The following is a 20,434-nucleotide window of genomic DNA, read 5'->3' as shown; positions in this document are numbered from 1 at the left end:
ATTTACTGTGGAAGGCTCGATGCTCACTTGTATAAAGACAGTTTTTTGAAAGGTAGAAGTAATGAAACTAAACAACCTTTTCGCTATATGCTTTAATAACCTTTATAATGATGTGTGATTACACAGTTCGTTAATATGTTTGAGTTTAATCGTGATCCCAGGCTTACATTCGGTCTGGCCAGCTTGCTTTCAGCAGGCTCATATCACAGCGCTCTCTTGCTAGCGCCATGTGTTTTTTCAGCCCTTGAGCAAATAAAATGCTGCATGCTTCGCTGTCAACAGATCCTACAAACACTAATGTGTGGATGGACGCACAAACACACATTGGTGCACACAAGCGGCATGCACTCAGGAATCTTGATATTCCGATGTGCAAATGCATTTGTATACCATGTTGAGGATTTACACTTTTGTACTATTACAGGACAAACTGACACACACTTCCCCGAGCAGCTTATCACACACAAATCCTGGCATAATGCGTCCATGCCGACACACTACGGCTTTAAGAGCAGCCCTTTACCGTTTATTGACAGTAACTTAAGAATTGTACTGGAATTCTGACACCTCCTAATTTTAAACCTTCTGACTCCAGGAGGACCCGAGCTAAATATAAACCCTGGCATATATCTAAATACCTATAAAGAAAGCATTCCCAAAACACCCTGAATAGTGGCTATTCATGCTCATAAAAGAGACCCAAGGGGAGCGAGCAGGCACAGCGACTCGTGACTCATCAAAATATCCGCCGTGACAAAATGAAGTTGTGCGTCTTGGAGAATTATTAGATAGGGGGTTTCGTCAGCACCTCTCCTGGCAGCGAAGTGGGATCAGAGGCTGTTAAGCTTCCGAAAACTGGAACAGGAAGAGTCTAGTTGCATATGAGGCCGTGCTCCAGTGTGTGTGCAGCTGAAGAGATCCGCCTGCAAAAACAGCCACCAATGCATCTTGGGAGTGAGATAATGTCCTCCATCTCAGTGTGCCCCACCTTCACGCTCTTCAACTTGACCCTTCCTGAGGTCATTTGGGATCATGGGCCAAAGGGAGGGTCCCCCACAACGGGCACACTTATCCGACATGTGTAACTTTGGATTGAGCCTAAACATGAAATTCTGGATAAAGACTTTCAGGAAAATTACGTGACCCCTACACTATGGACGCCATGGCGACATCCCTCTTTCCTCTTCTTCTTTTCCATCTCTGCACCGACTGATAACCTGTTCCCCCCCTCCCCCTCCCTCTCATCCACCTCCCCACCCTGCCTCCCCTCAGCCGATTTCAGCCGGGCACTTACTGGCGGATTAGCGGCGGCGTACATGTATGTCTACACTGGCATGTGTGTGTTTCTGTAAACGTGTGTGTGTGCAGTGGGTGGGAAAAGTGAAGCCTGCCACTACTGCATCACTCATTTCTCTCCCTCTCTCTCTCATTCTCTCTCTCCCTCCCTCCCTCCCCAGGGCCCATAAACCTTTAAAGCACCTATAAAACACTTGGCGAGGCCTTTTTGAAGTTTTTATGAAGATCTGGCTTTATTGTTCCCAAGAGATGAGCCCCGCTCCGCTGGCGCCTCGGAGCTTTCTGGAAGTGCCAGTGAATTCAGGGGGGGGGGGGGGGGGGCCGGGTGGTAGCAATGGAGGGAGTCCCGGGGAAAGAAGGGCACTGTGGAGCCTGTGTTTTTATGCCCCCTGTACATGTGCATACAGTATCTGTGTGTATCTGCACATGTGTCAGGGGGGCAGATGAGCTACAGATGCAGTTTGAACGGTAACAGTGACAACTTTATATCTGAGGTGATGACTTTATGTCCTTGAGGTAGATTTAAGACAATCAAAATACAAGTTGAGAAAGTTCTAATAAAAGCACATGTGTGTGAACAGGCATGTGTTGCAGCATGTGTGTGTCTGCGTAATGCCTGCGTATGCGCTCGCAGACGATGGGGCCAGCAGGTTGCGTCCTTGTTGTTTGAAGTGGGGCTCTGTTGTTCTCATGGAGCTAAATGAATGGAGCCGGACCCCCCTCCATCTGTCTGATCCAGCGGCACCGGCCCTCCCTCCCAAATCCCGGCTCCGACGCACCGGCCCCCTCAAAGGAACAGTTGGCAAACGGACGGCCCATTAAACAGGCGAGGGCAACGGGCCCTCACCTCCAAGCAACACTTGTTAGAGCAGAGAGTGTGACACAGGCAGAGAGAGGAGATACAAGTAATCAAGAAATGGGTGTGTGAGGAATCCATATATTGTTTGTGTAAATGTATCTGTTAAGTGCAAAACTGAGTGTTTTTTGAAGGAGTACTTCACCCACAAATTGACCATTGTTACATCAATTACTCACCTTGAAGACTTGAAGAAAATGGAAGTACAATATTGATGAATGTAAAGAAATATGGCTGCGTTTAACAGCAACAACACGATATAGAGATAAATGTTTGTTTCACATATGCTTGCGCACAGGCTTGCTACATGTCTGTGTGAGTACTGATGATGCAGAAGTGTTTCAAATAGTAACAGTTGTGTTGAAGGCAGCCCCCCTTTGCTACAGTTCATCAAGAATTTACCAAAAAACGTATTTTTCAGATTGGTTCACGACATAAGTACATTTTCTTGGAGTAATTGATATACAAATTGTTATTTTGTGTGTGTGTGTGTGTGTGTGTGTGTGTGTGTGTGTGTGTGTGTGTGTGTGTGTGTGTGTGTGTGTGTGTGTGTGTGTGTGTGTGTGTGTGTGTGTGTGTGTGTGTGTGTGTGTGTGTGTGTGTGTGTGTGTGTGTGTGTGTGTGTGTGTGTGTGGTTGAGTGTGTGTGTGTGTGGTTGAGTGTGTTTTATGAGTGACAGTTACAACTCAGTGGCCATGACATTGGTGTCTTTGACCCTCAACAACCCCCATTGTCACAAAGGTGTCCATTTCAACCTTATAATCAAGACACTGACAGGAACATTTTTAAACTTCTTAAATGTCATCTCCTCATTTGAATGGGATCGGATTGAATCCCTTGTTCCCCTCTTCTATTGCAGCTGTCCATTGCTTGTTTGGTCTGCACATGTTATGTACCACAGGAACATGAATCATTAACAAATCATCTGCATAGAAAGGGCTCTCCACTGGATGAATGCTTCCTAATGGGGACCTATGTACGGTATGTGTGGTACCTCCAGTAAACCATAAACAGGGCCACATGAAATAGAAAGAGGTTAAACCGAACCCATAACTTCAGCCGCCGATGCAACCACTCACACAAGTTATGATGAACCCCTCTGATTTGTTTGAAAGTGCTCCAGACTTCCCTCTCCCATCCTTTGTTGTGAATTGTGGGGAAAACAACAGCCAGAGGTTCGGTCCGAAGAGAGCCTAAATTGATGCCAAAAATGAAAAATCTAAGACGCAGACAAAGATGAGAGAAGGACGGGCCGGCCGAGGGTATTCTGTGTTCGGCTCTGCGCCTGGCAAACAACCTGAAAGCAATTTATTTTCTTTCCCCAGACTTTTAGGATCAAATCCATGTTAGTCATTCACATAAAAGGGTCTCAAAAAGAAAGAGAAAAACGTGGCTTGATGTGTGTGTGTTTGTGTGTGTGGATTCAGGTACCTCAAGATAAAAGGAAGACATGTTTGGAAATGCAAAAAGGAGTCAGTAGTTTAGATAGATAGATAGATAGATAGATATAGATAGATAGATAGATAGATAGATAGATACTTTATTAATCCCAATTTGGGAAATTATTTTGTTACAGAAGAAGTCAGATTAAGAGAACAAGACAAAATAAGAGAAAGGACAAATATTTGCAAAGCTGTGACCGATGGACACACACACACTGACACACACACACATTCACACATACATCCATATTAACCCCAGCTCCAGCCCCCTTTGTGCGAGGGATGATGTCATGCCTTCTGAAAACATGTGGGGGGCGGCGTCGGGGGGTTTAGGGGGGATTCCTTTGGTCCTTTCAAGTTTGCAGGGGGAGCCTTGGGCCACGGCAGGGTAGACAGTACGAGGGCAGGAGGCTCAACGCTGCCACCCCCCCCCCCATCCCACCCCACCCCAGCAAGCAGTCACATTAGGCACGCTCCGGCCACGCCATCAAAGGCCCGGCTCACAGCACACACACACACACACACACACATACACTTGCCTCTGCACACACACAAAAGTATGCATGCACACAGTTGCTTCCCGACTGCATGTGCGGACCGAGAGACTCTGACACAAGTCAAACGAGCATGTTCACACTCAGATGAAACAAACGCGTGCCTAAAAATAACCTGCACACACACACTTTCAAAAGACACACACATACCAACAGATCAAACACGCACACACTTCAATCATGCCCACCCCCCCGGCTGTGTTATTGTTTTGAAAATATGATTGCGGTGACGGATGGGGTGGGGGGGGGGCTCTGGCAGGGGCGAGTGGCAGGGCCCCTCTATTGTCCCCGACCAGTGTGAGTCTGTGTCCATAGCTATAGAAACTGGGGCCACACTGGGAAGGCATGCTTTCATCTCCACCACAGGCTCACCGCTGGCAATAAGGGGTCAAATAAATCCCCCTGGATGCAGTGAGGGGGGAGGGGGGGGGGGGTTGCAGGCGTACATGTGCACACACACACACACACACACAGCATGTTTACCTGAGCTATCTCATGTTGACATTTAGAAAGATGGACAGATTTGTTTATTAGTTCCTCTCTGGCTTTCAAACTTTTGAAACTCCTACTTTCAGCTCTATGCTTTGACAAAATGCCCTTTCACTGAATCTTCAATTTCCTCCGGTGCTTCTTTTACAAGGTGACGTCACCTTGATCAGTGCTTCTTCTGCTACATTTGCCTTTCCAACATATTTCCGTGCTTCAACTTCAGCTGCAGATTTGATTCTGTTTAAATGTGTTTTTCCATTTCTTTTGCTGAATATCCCAAAACATATCAAAAACGTCAACACTAGAATAATCAACCCTTTAAGACATATGAAACGTTTTAAACCGTACCCTAAGCAGTCTGTCAAATAAGCAATTGATGTGTGCTATTTTTTTTAAACTATATTTGTAATGGACAGCACACACTGAATAAATGGATGTTTTGAAGTGGGGTTGTTTGAAGTATTTATCCTTATTTAGTGTATGTGTTTCTGTATCTGTGATGTTGTTACAGGAGTCGAGACAGAAAAGGATCTCCCAGCGTCCTACAGTAGAAGGTGATAAGCACGCCCTGGTTTAGAGAAGCAGACAGGAGTAACGGCCCGGGAAACTGCTGTGGATGGGGGGGGCAGTAGCAAAATCTATAGCAGTTTAAAGGTAGGGTAGGTAAGTTTGAGAAACCGGCTCGAGATCGCTAGAATTTGAAAATACACAACCGGAGAAAATCTGCCACTTCCTTACAGAGCCCCTCCTCCAACACACACGAACGCGCACATGACCAATGAGGGGACGAGATAAGTTTGTGCACAGATGGAAGGCTGACAGGCAGGTAGGCCATCCAGTTACTTTAGCCAGGCCGGCTAAAATGACTTGGTCAGTGCTTTTTACAGTACTACGGCTTCCACAGATGACATTTTTTAATGGATTTTTTGTCAAAGCACTGAAGATATTCATTGCTATCGGGATGTTAAGAGCATTCCATGGAATATAACAAAAAGTGTATCTCGAGCCGGTTTCTCAAACTTACCTACCCCACCTTTAAGTGTCAAAAAGTAAAATTGCAGTTTTCGAGACATTGGTGAAAATGTCCTAAATATAGTGGCACTTAACTAATATTGCCATTTATTAAAAGTGATACACTTTGGGCAATATAAATGTACCTCTGAACACTAATTTGATGCGCCAGATTAAGCCAAAAGGCATAAACCAAATAATACAACTTGCCTTGAAATGTTCCTTTTGTCTTAATACTGCTCAAATCTATGTATCTTTATTTTTATCAAATTTTGTACAATGAATAAATACTAACTTCTTGGGTTTATTTCAGACAAGCGGGGGGGGGGGCTCAGCAGCACAGAGGAGGTCTGGGTCACTTTGGGTAAACGCGCCCTGAGCATGCAGCACATGTAACACAGGATCACAATGTTGATCATCAGGATTCACAATGTCTTGACACATTCCAAACTCACTGATTACACACACACTTACACACACATACTGTATACACAAACAAAGACATGCAACATTGTACGGACACCTTTGACATATGCACTTTGGGCGCTGCAAATATATAATCGCTCCCTTAAATACATAAAGTGCTGAGCGTGATTTGGATTTGATTGGACTTGACTTCCTCAGGGTATCTTAGTGACTCATGCTGACCCGATTGTTTGATCGTCATCCTCCCCCATTCTTCTTCGCTGGTGTTATATCACACATGTCCAGCTCGGCTCCATCTTCACGGCCCTGAGCCCTGCCCTGCTGAGGACCAAACCATTACGGATTACTGTCAGACTCACTCATTATAATACTACTCTCTGTGTGTGTGTGTGTGTGTGTGTGTGTGTGTGTGTGTGTGTGTGTGTGTGTGTGTGTGTGTGTGTGTGTGTGTGGTGTGTGTGTGTGTGTGTGTGTGTGTGTGTGTGTGTGTGTGTGTGTGTGTGTGTGTGTGTGTGTGTGTGTGTGTGTGTGTGTGTGTGTGTGTGTGTGTGTGTGTGTGTGTGTGTGTGTGTGTGTGTGTGTGTGTGTGTGTGTGTGTGTGTGTGTGTGTGTGTCTGTTTTGGAGACATATAGCCCCAAATATACAGAACATTGAAAGTAACAGCAAAAAAAGCGCATTGGCCAAAATGCAATTCTGGAAACCATTATCAAAAACCTGACGGGAGTTCAAAATTGCTTGGGAATTTGGCTACATGTTAAAGTCAGTCTCGCATATTAAGTTGCTAATCAGACTGTAAACAATTGACCAGTGCAAGTAAGAGAACCTCTTGGCCTGGATATCCGCTGGCAACAACGAAACCCCAAAAATATTTCCACTTCACCCCAGAGGCTTATCGTCGTCAGAACAAGAGCCAACCAGTTTCAAGATTGGCTATGGTGCACCGTTGCATCAACATTAACAAAATATCAACACAATTCAGTTTGATTAATGACTTGTGAATGCATAAGGAAGTCTTCACCGGACATGGTACGCACAAAGCGAGCAGCCAGCTGTCCCGCTAGCACCTGTGTGTGAGCGCCGAGATGGGGTGGGGGGGGGGGTGTGGTGGAGCCGGAGACAGTCAGAGGAGTCACCAGGCCTGAGGAGAGGAGAGAGGGAAGGTCAGCACCACCGCATGCCACAGACAGACTGACGATACTTCTACTGGGCTCCACGCCGGGGACCTGGCTGTAATTACACCACACACACACACACTCACACACACATTCATGCATGCACACACTAGACAGACTGAGAAAGGTGCCCCGGCTCCTGGATTCTGTCTCTCTATCTCATTATAGTTTTATGTCCGCCATGACATCCTCTATCACACACCTGAACAGCCTCAGAATCACATTAACAAGCGGTTTTTGAGAAGTAACCTAAAATAGAGACACCTGATACATTGACCGAATGCCAGGAAATCGAGCAAATAATAGAAAATATATACAAAAGGCCAGAACTTCATACGAACTTTACAACCACATGTGAACGAACTGTAGGACATGCAGCTTTGAAAAGCTTTCCAAAAGATGTTGGAATCTGGCTGTAAGGATTTTCCCTCATTCAGCTCGATCCTATCGCCAGATAAGAACATTGATATTGGCCGATTGCAGTAGGATTTGGATTACGATCAATGAAAATGTTATATCCTATGCCAATGTTTTTAAAATGCATTACAATGTCTGTGCATAGCCACTATGGTATGGTTAGGGTTAGGAAAAGTTCATGGTTGTTGCATTAGTGAGGTCAGGTATTGATGGATGATAAGGCCTGACTCACAGTTGGTGTTCCCTTCATGCCAAAGGATGGGGTTGAGGTCAGGGCACTGAGCAGTTCCTCCTCACCAAACCCATTTGCCTTCCTTTGTGCGATGTTGACACAAGAAAGGGCCTTATCCAAACTGTTGCCACTAAATTGGACGCACACAATTCTCTGTAACATCATTGTATACTGTAGCATTGAGATTTCCCTCAAGTGGATCTAACAGACCTTGCCCAGACTGGTGCCCACACTTTTCACCATAGAGCGTGTCTGAATAGCCAGATTCAGAGTGCTCTCACACAAACATGGATTTCCCAATTTTCTTTTTCAATGGACACTTGTAGTCTGAGCTCTCAACTGGCCAAATCCAAGGTTAAATAAGGTCAACAAGGTTATTGGCACAAACCACAATTGTGATCTTGTTTGGCTCTCAGACTGACACCAGCACAGATCTCTGGTATCAATAGCTCCTTGTTGATCTACTTGGCCAGGCATTTTGCCGTCTCTCCTTCTCCCTCCCTCTTTCTCTCTCTTTCTCTCTCTGTGGGCCTTCTGACTTGTGAAAGTTATTGGAGTGTAAATGCGTTTAACAGCCTCTGTCTGCTGCACTGCGTATGGAGAGTGCTATCTGTTGTCTGCTTCATCTTTATTACTTATCTGTGCCAGTAGTTTAAGGTTTCCAGCAATCTGATCAATTTAGATCCATGGTTAGATAGGAGAAGATTTGAGAGCAATTTCTTAGTTTTCTGAAAAAAAACAATATTTTTCATCCATTTTGTATCATTCTACCAATATTTTCCAAAAACGTTCATAGTTTTCCAGGTTTCATTATGCATTACTGTAGTGCAGCTTAGCAGAACCCTGTCACTCATTGTAATTATGCTGTCTGAGCTACTCCCTCGCTCACAATTATTTCCGCAGCCGGTCAATTAAGAAGAGTTTTTTATTCACCATGACAGGTGGGTGGGAATGGGTGTTCCCTGTTCCCACTTGAGTTAAAAAGAAAATACCTTAATCCTTGATTGAGACGTAAGCAGTTTGAGGTTGAGCTCTAAAGAGGCTGTGGGCCTTTTACTATTCGGCTACTCTTTAACCACAGCACCACTTCAATATCTCATGACATTGTCACTTCATTACTCCCCTTCAGTTTTCATATGTACCCAGGCCCCCCCCAAGCCCAGTTCCATTTCCCTGTGGTGACAGAGAAAGGCAGACGTTCCTGTTTACTCATGGCTCCAGGGGCTTGTGGCTCCCGATTAGCAAACCAGTGTGAGTCAACATCTGGTACATCCCTTGGACAAACTATCTCTCTGAGCGCACACTCGGCCTGTTGTCAAACCCCCGTCTCTTTCCGTCCGGTTCCCAAGCAGGCAGGCACCCCCTGGGCGGCAGTGCGCGCTCACACATCGGCGAGACATTTCCCAAAGCCTTCCCAGTCCTCCTGGCATCTCGGCAGGCTGTCACCTTTTTACCCTCCTGCGTGTTCCACAAACATACCAGAGGGCCAAAGGGCAGCAGGGGCCAACGCTGCCCGTTTGTCGACATGCTTGATTGGGGTTAAGGGCGGCGGGACTCGTTCAGGTCGCGACACCGATGTGGTCCATCATGTCTGTGCAACCTGTGGTGATTATTTGACTGCATTCCATCCAGGACACAGAAGTTTTTAATGCGGTTTTAACAGGCTGCCAGGTTTAAACAGGGCAACCTCAATCTGATTCCTGTCACAGACCGATGAAGACGCCATCGTAGAATTTCCCTCCTTTTGTTTTTGTTACGCTGTGCCAGTCTATGAAAGTATCTTGGCTCTAGACTCAACAGAACACACATGCTGAGGAGAGTGTCAGGCAAAGGAACATCTGTTGTGGTCAGTGGCTGTGGGCAAACTGTTTCATTTCGACAAGATGGCCTGTGGCAACACAATGGCTTAGTGGTTGGGAGAGAACGACCGAATTGCCAGTATTTGTGGTCGGGGTTTACCTAAGTTGGACCGAGCTTCTGAAAGACATGTGGTCGCATTTTTCATCAAATCTCTCTTTAGTTTGGGATATTAAAAGAGTAATGGCATTGTCTTGACAAGTGTTTCGAAATGTGGTATTTTAAAGTGGAACTGTGGAGTTATAGAAGTACTCTATTCATTCCAAATTGTGTTTCGTCTTTATTCCATTGTAGTTACTTTTCCATTTGTCATCTTGCGTAAACCAAGGCAAGTAATGTCATAACAACAAGCATGCAGAGTGGGATCGATACAGCATGCCAACAATGATTTCACTGATGAGGAAGGAGATTAGATGACAGATTTAATCTTGAGGAGACGCGAGTAGCGAAAACACATGACTTAACCGTCAAAATAAACGTGTATATACTGTTTGTTCCACTATCACAGCTCTCTCATATGTCTGCCATGGCATTCAGTCAAACACCGCTTGACGTCTTCAACCCGCCAAAATCTGTCCAGAGGAATGTGGAGCGCTGGTCAAGGCGGCTGTCTGAAGACGTTGGTGTGTTTGTGTTTCCGTGTGTGAAGCGCAGGCCTTTAGGTCTTAACATTGCTGGCATCCTTTTTCTTTTCCCCCTTCTTTCTCTATCTCTCTCTCTGTCTTGCTCTCTCTTCCTCTCTTGGCTCTTGTGCCACCGAGGAGAAGGCAACAGTGACCCTATTGTGAACGGTGGGAATTGGGCAGCGAGCCAATGATGTCATCTTGCCATAGGGAAGACCAGGGGGAACGCCCTCCTGGCGTTCGGAATGCACTATTTTTTCCTGTTGTTTTCCGGAAGGCGGTGATCAATTTAATTCCATCCTCATCACTCCCTGCCACGGGGGGAGGGGGGCGAAGGAGGGAGGGCAAGAGGAGGAGGAGACGCAGAGAATAGAAAAAAGAACTCTTCCAAGATGGGATGCAACACATAAAACTAAAGGCGAGAAAAAAGATGAAGCGCACCGGATGATCAAAGCTGTTAAAAATCCTTATTTTATGTTAACTTTGTAAGATGTGAATAAGGGAAATGAACCTGGAATGCCCTGAGGTCACGTCGACCTCCCCAATTAAAAGTTGCCAGGCACCATTACAGAAGATTAGTAGTGATTCATGAAGAAAAGGGGGGGGGGGGAGGCTTACAAAAAGGAACAGTCCCAACCTCCAAGTAACCAGGCCAAAAACCTTAGAGGTACATTTGAACACTTCTGTAGAACTTTGCAACAAAAGTATAAAAATGTAAAGGCTAATTCCTGCTTATGTCACCTTGGCTCACATTTGTAGCCACGCTAGCAACATGAATTAAGGAATGGCAAAGTCTTTTGGTATGTCAGTCATTTGGTCTCTTGGCTGGTTAGTCCAGCTCTTTGGACTAGAATGAAACTATTTGGCAATTACTTAAAGGAATTGTATACATTCAAGACCCCAGAAGATATCACCAAACGTTTCATTTGGCGCCACTTGTAGGTCAAAGTTTTGACATTCCTTTTGAAAATGTACCAGATAGAATAGAATTAGATAAACACATTCATGGTTTCCAGATGATGAACCCTAATGACTTTGGTAATTGTTAATCTCTAGCGCCACCATAAAGCTCACATTTGTGCTTTCAGCAGAAATATGTAACTTTTAGATAGATTCTCATGACTATTGTACAGTATTAATGCCCCCCTCAGAACAAATTTAAATCCCAAAACTTGACATCAGGTTGGAATTTCAATTTACTTTGATTTACGACCAAATACTTACAAACCAAAGCTAATTGATTAGCCTTAGCTGTGACTGAAAACATACAAAATCTAAGCAAAACATTTTATATTCAGATTGTGTGTAGCACAGTGATGTTTTTCTGGCATTGCTTGAGTTCATCAGTCTCTGAGTTCAAAGTGGGCCCCGCGATCACAAAGACAGCGAGCCGTCTACGATGTGATCACTATTAATCACAGCTTGTGATCAAGCAACATTTTCTCCATCATGACTGGAATGTCGTAGTAGAAACAAAGGATGCGGGGCCATGCTCAGATTAGCTTCAGATTGCACATCAGAGTGCCGTTACGTTCTTTCAATAACAGGGACGAGCTTTTCACTTAGTGCTTCATTCTTTTGTTCTCCCTATCATCAGAGGAAAGAGGAAAATATATCACTTTGATGCTGTTTACTGGGTATTTTGCAAAAATAACTTTATGATGAATTTTAGGGGAGAGAAAAAAAAGTGTAGAGGGGGCTTCAAAAGTAGCGTTAACGGGAGACAGATTTTTGACATGCTTCCCGAGCCATCTGCTTTGGGTTAAGGCTCGGAGACAGAGTCGAATATGGAGGAGAGAGAAGAGGGGAGTAAGACTGGAGAAGATGGCGAGGGCAGCGGGGAATAGGGGGAGTGCAATATTGACAGGCAGCGGTGGAAAGCTATTTACTTGCATTTTGAACCTCTCTGTTTTAAATTATTGTGGCAAGAAATATCCAAGGATACAATGAGTTGATATTGTTCGTACAGCTAATACAAGTGAATACTTCAGTGGGCTGTTATACAACATTTTACAGTAGAAACAAATATGCTGTGGTTCCCCAGATCTCAGGGCTCAAGATGTTTAGTTAAAAAAACTAAAATATTTTGACAATTTCCAAAAAGAACTTGTGACGGCTGTGGTTGGTTCTGAAATCTGTCAGCCTGCCAAAGATCCAACAGAGAGTGGTCTGCTGGAGACGCCACAACACAAAACTAATTAGGATACGTGCTCCAGGCCTATCTGTCGGGTGGAAGGGAGGTGGGCTTTGGGATTTCAGAGTTGCAATATCTCTGTCACTTAAGACTTTTTCCAAATGTCTACAGCATCTTGCCAAATCCCTCAACCGTCCTTATCTCCTGACATTCGCTCATTAAATGCAGCAAGAAAGAGATATGAGAGTAAAGAACAATGTTGATTTTGTTAGTCCAGCTCTGCTTGTTGATGTTTTTCTGAGTCTCCCTGCTTACTCCCCTCTCTCCTCTCCAAGCTGTCCGTCTCCATCACCCCCCCTGTGCCATTCTACCAGTCCCCAGTGGGCACAGCCAGCCAGTCTGGCCAGGCCTGCCCCTTGCTGTGCCCCCGCACTGGATAAGCTCCTGGCTGGACCTTGGGTAGAGGCCTTTGTATAGAGCTGCGGGGGTGTTATAGTGTGTGTATGTGTTTGTGTATGTGTTACGTGTTGGTGTGTATGTGTATATAGCATTCACAGCACAAGGGGAGAAGGGGGTCCTATCTGTGCCTAAGGGCTGCCCCCCAACTCACCCTCACCATGCGCCCTATTGAGACCTAAGGGAGCGTGAACAATCACTGCAAAACCAAAGAGCTAAGTCCCCTTGTTATACAAGGCCAATTTTCGGCACCAGCCCCACCTCTCTCCTCCGTGGTGCGTCCCACCCCCCCCTCCCAGCACCCCAGCCCCACTCGTCAGAGGTTGACGGGCTTCGTTAAAGCGAGCCGGGGTCCTTTTATGGCGTTATTTAATTAGCCATTCCACAGCAAACTGCCATCCGGCACCACCACTGACCCCCCCACCGATCCTCTTCTCTTTGCTGAACCCACCACCACCATCTTCATCATCCCCACCTCACCCCCACTTACTGAACATCATCAACACCGCCCCCCCTCCCCACTGTGCTCACCGGTCCCCTCCTCTCTCCTCTCCTTGTCTTTATCTCCAGTAATTAGCCAGGGGATGGGGGTGTAACCATTGCTAGGTTGCTCGCCAGTATTAGTGCTTGAGACTAAGAGGAAGGGAAGTGTCTCTCCCTGCATGGGGTTTTCTCTCTCAGTCCAGCACCCCAATGCCTGTGGAGTAAAACAAAGAAATGTCCGGTTCTACAGTAGCCAGCTCAGCCTTACTGTCCCCGCTGCCCACTGAGCTCTGTCTGCACTGGCACCCTAATCATTAACCAGATTATGACTTTGTGTCTGCTGCATGTTGGAGGGGTCAGCGGAAATTTACTCACAGTATGCAAAAGACTGCTGGCAACTATTTTCAAGTGATTCATGCAGATTGGTTAATGAAGTCTCTGATTCAGGTTTACTAGTTCATTTTGGAATAATAGCTCCAGCATTGGCTTTCAGATCTTTGATCACAAAGTTGGTGAGCAATTTCATTTGAGCTGCACCATAACTATGTATGAGTGCACATTCCTTCCCCATGCACTCAAACATGAGTAGCCAAACAGTGAGAGAGTGTGGGAGCCCCTGTCTGCAGGGCCACACCGTGCTGGATCGACGCCCTCTAGTGACCACTACAAAAGACATGCACAATGACAAGCCCACATTTAACCCTGGTCCGCCTATCCAAACACAAAATGGGACACATTATTGGGAAACATATAATAAAAGACTGACTTTGATGACATAATAGACACTTTATTTGTTTTTTTTAATGATTTTTTAAATTTTTATTATTGATATTTATTGCTATTTTTTTTCCAACTGGAGGTCAACTTCATTATTGTTTCTTATGCATACAATGTTTGTAACACCAACTTATTAAGGTTAAATACAAATAATTAAATATGTTAACTTAATTTTCAATAACTTAAACTTGCCAGCGTTATTTTTGAAGCAGCATTATAAGAAGACAAACATAGTTCAAGCTAAAGTAAGTCCAGCATGGCCTAATGACTGCTTAGCATGGGAAAGGTACCGCTTAGTTATCCATGGCCATTTATAGCCTTAATTACGCGCCTATTTTGTGACCCCTAAGTTCAACGGGCCAATTCCTGTGTAGACCCAAATGCTGACGAACAAAGGTGGAATGTGATGCCCCTTTTCCGTAGACAAGCTACTAAACGTTTCCCATCAATTTCATGGGAAAGTTCAAGCCAAGGAAACTCTTTTAAACGCTCGAGCTGAGTATTGACAGCGTATTGAACCTATTAGTGCATAACAGACAGCCTGCTGATGAAAAGCGCAGGGGAAAAGAGTTGCTATAGCACTTAAAAGTTGGTGTTAGATTTCAAAACCTCAGTAATATAATAACACTGTTGATGTTGTGGAATATTACACTTTAATACGGGTTAAAACTGGTGCTTTAGGACCCAGTTGATCCTTGTGATTGTGGCTGATATTTTCCACGTTGTGAGGGGAGGGGGTGGCCAGGAGGAGGAGGGGGGGGGGGGGGGGGTGGCTGTCAATCATAGTGAAAGTGGCCGGGGTGGGCAGGCCCCTCTGACACTTTGTACCGTCGGAGGGGGATATTTAACTTGGGACTGAGCACCACTCGCTACAGACACACTCACACACAGTGTGCCTAAGCAAAGAAACGCTCCAGCGCCAAGTCTCTCAGACTCCTGAAGTAGGAGCGACTCAGTAGGAGCTTCTGTAGTTATCAAAGGAGGAGAGACGCTCCCTCAGGAATTGACCGCTTGCATCGACCGGGCAAAAAGGCTCCAGGTTTTTGGACTGTCTCGTTATGCAGCGATTTTGGGATCTGGAGCTTTTCTGAAGGGATTCAGCAATGCCACAGTGAAAGGAACTCTGAACTCACAACGTTTACTGGCTTTCTGCAGTTTGCATTTGATATGCACTGACACGCTGCTTTTTTCAGCGTCTCTTTTTCTGTGGGAATACACCAGACTTTTATGTTAGTAACTTCTCTGCGATTTGGAACATCCTCTGGAAAGATACTTGGCTGTTATTTCATAAATTGAGATTGCATCCCACTGCTGCGCATTTTTCTCCAAGTGTTTGGACATTTTCAGAGAGGTGCACACAGATCCACGGCTGGAATACCACAGGGCTGCACACAGCGTTTCCTCAGTGTATGGATTGTGCGCGCTGGGACCTTGTCAAACCTGAGAGCGTCAGGCGACGTTAAGAGAAGCCACGTTTATAAAAGCCGTGCGTAAAAATAACATTGGCCAAGGCAGCCCTCATTGCCGGGCGCGTGACATTTAAAACTCGGTGAAGTACTCTTTTGTGCGACCCTTCTCTCCCGGGACGCTGCGGATCTATTCTGTCTCTTTAGAAAACACTTCATCCCATGCAGCTCTCGCCTCGGCCGCTGTCATCCAGTGCAGACAGTTCGTCGTGGCTTCGAGTCCCCGAGGTAACCATGGCAACCGAAAGAAACCCAAAGTGAATCCAAGGGAGCGGGGTGAGGCTGGAGAGAGCGTGAAAAGAGTTTTCCCCATTTCGATTTTTTTTTTGTGTTTAGACTAAACACTTCTTTGCAGAGCTTGGCGCTGCACAGTTGCACCAGCGGGCAAATTGCAAAGTTGAAGGAGCCCTAAAAAGAAAACGCTCCATGTCATTCAAACCCGACGTGGTCTATTAAAAGTATCGCCTTGCCGGTGACTGAACTTCTACTATTTATGACGCCCCTGGCTTGTCATTGCAGAAAACACAGTGACCGGGAAAAGATTTGACTTTAATCTACGCGAGAAGAACCGGTGTGTAAAACCAGAGGAATAATGGGCCTCTCACACACGCTGCTCGTGTACGTGCTGGTGTGCGTCCACCTTGGAGTTTCACAGCATTTCCTTCGCCTCCGTCCATCGCCCAGTGATCACCTCCCAGTGCCCGACCTCAAAGAGGACCCCGACCCGGAGTATGATCCCCGGGAGCAGGACTTGGTGGAGAGGACTCTGCGGAAAAAGCTCGGCAGTAACTTTGACCCCAACTTCATGTCGATCACCTCGCCCATGGTGAACATCTCCACGGCAGACATGCAGGGGAAGCTGCCGGGGTCCATGCCTCCCGAGATTAAAAACATTGACCTCACGAGGACCCCCTATGGAAAGAGGGTTAAAGTGGGCAAGAAAGCCCGTAGGAAATTTCTGCAGTGGCTGTGGACCTATACGCACTGCCCAGTGGTGCACATCTGGAAGGATTTGGGCGTGAGGTTCTGGCCACGTTACATCAAGGAGGGAAACTGTTTCTCTGAGCGCTCGTGCTCCTTCCCCGAGGGGATGTCTTGCAAACCCGTCAGGTCAATCAACAAGATTTTCCTCCGGTGGTATTGTCAAGGGTTTCTAAGACAGAAATACTGTACGTGGATACAGGTGCAATACCCAATCATCTCAGAGTGCAAGTGTTCGTGCTGATTCTCTCTAAGGAAGGAGTGGTGGTTGAGGGGGAGTGGACTGGAAATACGGTTTCTATTGCACTGTTAACTCTCTACAGAGGTGGGCACCATAGCAGATCTATTTTTTTATATAGCATTTTAAGTGAAATACCAACATTGTACATATTTAAGAAAAATGCAGCTATTTTTTCTAATTGAACCAGGACCATATTTTATTCTCAACCCTGAAACGTGTTTTTGGGGGGAACACGAGCACTTCATAAGGAAGAGCTTTTTTTGATATTTTTTATGAGACATTTGAAGATGCAATGCATATGCTACACTTCTCCAAGAGGTGAACTTTTTTCTTCAACTGAACATTGATGCTGACTGTTATTTCACTGCAATGCTGCCTAGAGTTTTTGTATAATATTAATATCAATAATAATTAAATTGTAAAAAAAAAAGAAAGTTGAGGTTAAAGATATATATAAAGGCGTGAACTCAGCTTTTTTTGGAATACATAGTATTGTAGAAATAAACAAATCTGTATGTTTTATTTATTATTTTAACGATTGTGAGTATAGAGCATAAGGAAAGAGAATAGCAGAGTATACCAGAAAAAATATGGGAGATGTCTACTTGAATATTTCTAAAAATAAAAAAAAATCAATAAAATAAATTAAAAAGTAAAACATATCGGTGTACATGTTATGTTTACACGTTTTAGCAATAAAGTCTACCTTTTCAACGTGTATTAGTGTCAAGCCATGTTGCTTACAGTGTCTATATCAAGGGGGGCGTGTACACTGTAAAAAAATGTCATCTGAACATGTTGTCTTATTTAATCTTAAAAAGATTTCCTTGCATGAAAAGTTTGCTGGTGGTTTACACTTGTTTCCAAATGAGTTATCTATAAATAAGTGTCATTTCCTTTCGAAAAACGAGTGAAACAAGTGAAAATTAGCCACATTTGATGAGAAATTTCGTTCAAGACTGACATTTTTTGCAGTGTCCGGGCTCCGAAGTGGAGTGGAGTTACTAACTGCACAGTAAGTCCGAGCTTCAGTGACTCTGTGTGGACTGCCTGACGCTCCACGCCGTCACAGTGATTTTAGAAAGAGCTGATTTACTACGCTGTGTAATGCGCAACACATACCTCAAGCGCCTCCACAGAACTGGCATTCATTTGTCTCAGCCAGAGAGAGAGAGAGAGAGAGAGAGGGGAGGCCACACATTCATCTCCCCCCTGTCTACGCACATGCTCGTTTCAGGGCTCCGAGGTGTTAACATAATGGGTAAAATATGATTCAGACATTTCAAACAGTGTCAGATGATGAAATGGCGAGCGTGTATGCAAGAGCCAGGGGCGTCTGGGGTCTGTGCTTTTCACTCTGGAAGCTCCACACAAGTTCCACTGAGGTATTTGTATAGAGGTGGACTGCAGCAGACCGGCGCCTATTCAAGTCTGACCGCCCTGGAGAGAAAAAAAAACACAAAGCCCATAAAACAATGGTCAACTGTTTTTGACGTTAGCAGACTATTAATTGGAGAGCCGGGGCACGCTGTCTGCAACTTAAAGAGATATGGACAATTAAACGCGCTGCAGACGCGCAGGGAAATTAACTATGAAATCAAAGCGAGGAGTCATTTTCTGTAAGTAGGGGGTTTATGGTGTTTATATTATTCTTTAAATGCAATCAACGACTTAAACAGAGCTATGACTAAACGTCTGAGAGCTAAAAGCAGCTTTCCACTGAGCGCATCTTGTGTGCGTTACAGTGATTTGTGTTTTTGCGGGCAGAGTTGGATTTGACACTTGCCGCCCGGTTATTGTGACAGAACCACTGAGGGGATTTGGTAAGCAGAGGAGAAGAACGGCAGCATGCCAGCGGAGGGAAGGAGGAGGAGAAGGAGCAGGAGGGGGGGCTGCTTTCCTTACTGTCAGCTTCTTTCTTGATGATGTCTCGGGGTTTTTAGAAACTGCGTCTCTGACTCGACGGCGCCACTCAGCCGCCCCCTCTCGACTGCGCAGAATGAGGCACTTTGGGAAACAGTAACCCTTTCAGGCTCTGCCCGGAGAGTATTTTAGAAGCGTGTGAAAGGCAATACGCCGCCCTGGCTCCAGCCAGTTAGGTGCGCACCTTTTAGAAGCAGACCCTGCCAGCCAGTCAGATCAGTGCTTCTCAAAGTGGGGTCCGGGGACCTCCAGGTGGTCCTTGTGGGGAGTCCAGGGGGTCCTCAGCAAAAGGATGAATCTATAATATCAGCAAAGCATTTCAATTACTAGAAATAACAGTTTTGGGATGCATTATTTGACCCACTCCAATCCTCATTATATGCCAGATAATAAAGAAATAATGATATTCCCAGTACCTGCACAAACATGTGATTACATTTGTATCCTTTACAAATAAAATAAAATGTTGTATGTATGATCAGGACACATGTTAAAACAGATACTCTGGGGTTATTTTTCAAATGTATCACTGTCCTGTTGGTATTATCTGATTAGAAAAGCACATTTCTTCTAACCCTGCATGCCTCTGCTCAAAATCCATATTCAGTTTCAAACCCAATACACCCACTAAATGAATCCAAGAAATAGAAACCTTTTGAGTGCAGAGTTAATATAGAAGCATCTAACTGGCTTGTAGATTCAATACAGACCATGTGGGTTTTCTCTTACACGCAGGGTAAAATGCCAATCCTTAAATGAGCTGAACTGTCAGAGACTCCTGTCTTCACTTTATGCAAAACAGCCATGTTGACTGTGTCACAGATTCACACCATTCATAACGTCTGCTCTCTCATTCATCACCGTATCACATGATTTCATCATAAAATTCACTTGAAGTCAAATGTACAGTCCCCATGGCTGCAGACAGACCTTTGACGGATGTGTTACGCTGAGAAAAATGAGAAAACGTCTCCCTTTCAGAGCACCGCCATGCGAGGCGCTGACACATCGGAGCAGCCTGCATTCACATACTGTTCACAAAAATGTCAAGACAGTGGTGGCCGCTGCCCTGTCAGACACTCAGCATCATTAGTCTGACAGTCTTCACATTCATCCTCATAGGCTTTTGAAAAGGTCCCCATATAACACATATGATTGGAAGTTTCTTCTACATCTAAAATCTCATGTGAAAATAAGTGAAATCACACATTTGCAGACTGTAAGGAGCATTAAATAAAGGCCTGGAGACAATTAGGATTGGGGATCATGGGGGACGAGCTGGGGGGGGGGGGGGGGGGGGCTAGCAAGTTTTGTGGTGAAGATGATGAGGCTCTGTCTCCTGATGAGACTCGATTATTATGAAGGATTGCAGTCCGATTGGGGATGATTGGAGTGCGTCAGCGGGTGGGTGGTAAAGGGTCTGCGGTGACTTTGGTTCAAGCAAACACGTGAAAGAAACATCCATACCTGTGTGGAACTACTCGAAGAATAAGTGTGTAAGTACTCACGTATGCTGATTGCATGCACCAATCAGTCACACACACATCTTCTTTTGTGTGTGTGTGTGTGTGTGTGTGTGTGTGTGTGTGTGTGTGTG

At 45.2% G+C, this 20,434-nt stretch overlaps 1 protein-coding gene across 1 annotated transcript; it reads left to right on the top strand.

Moving 5' to 3' along the window:
* Positions 1-15,128: 15,128 nt before the first annotated feature.
* On the top strand, positions 15,129-17,659 carry nog2 (noggin 2). Its single transcript, XM_034119060.1, has one exon. The coding sequence runs from the start codon at positions 16,285-16,287 to the stop codon at positions 16,915-16,917; it is 633 nt and encodes a 210-aa protein (XP_033974951.1). The 5' UTR covers positions 15,129-16,284; the 3' UTR covers positions 16,918-17,659.
* The last annotated feature ends 2,775 nt before the right edge of the window (positions 17,660-20,434 follow it).

Source organism: Trematomus bernacchii, unplaced genomic scaffold (assembly GCF_902827165.1).
Source record: "Trematomus bernacchii unplaced genomic scaffold, fTreBer1.1, whole genome shotgun sequence".
Classification (NCBI taxonomy): Eukaryota; Metazoa; Chordata; class Actinopteri; order Perciformes; family Nototheniidae; genus Trematomus; species Trematomus bernacchii.
The sequence above is the reverse complement of the archived record's forward strand: the minus strand, read 5'-3'. Positions and strand labels throughout refer to the sequence as shown.

Bases quoted from the DNA above. Each gene is read 5' to 3' on its own strand.
- nog2 (XM_034119060.1), top strand. From the start codon at position 16,285: ATGGGCCTCTCACACACGCTGCTCGTGTACGTGCTGGTGTGCGTCCAC.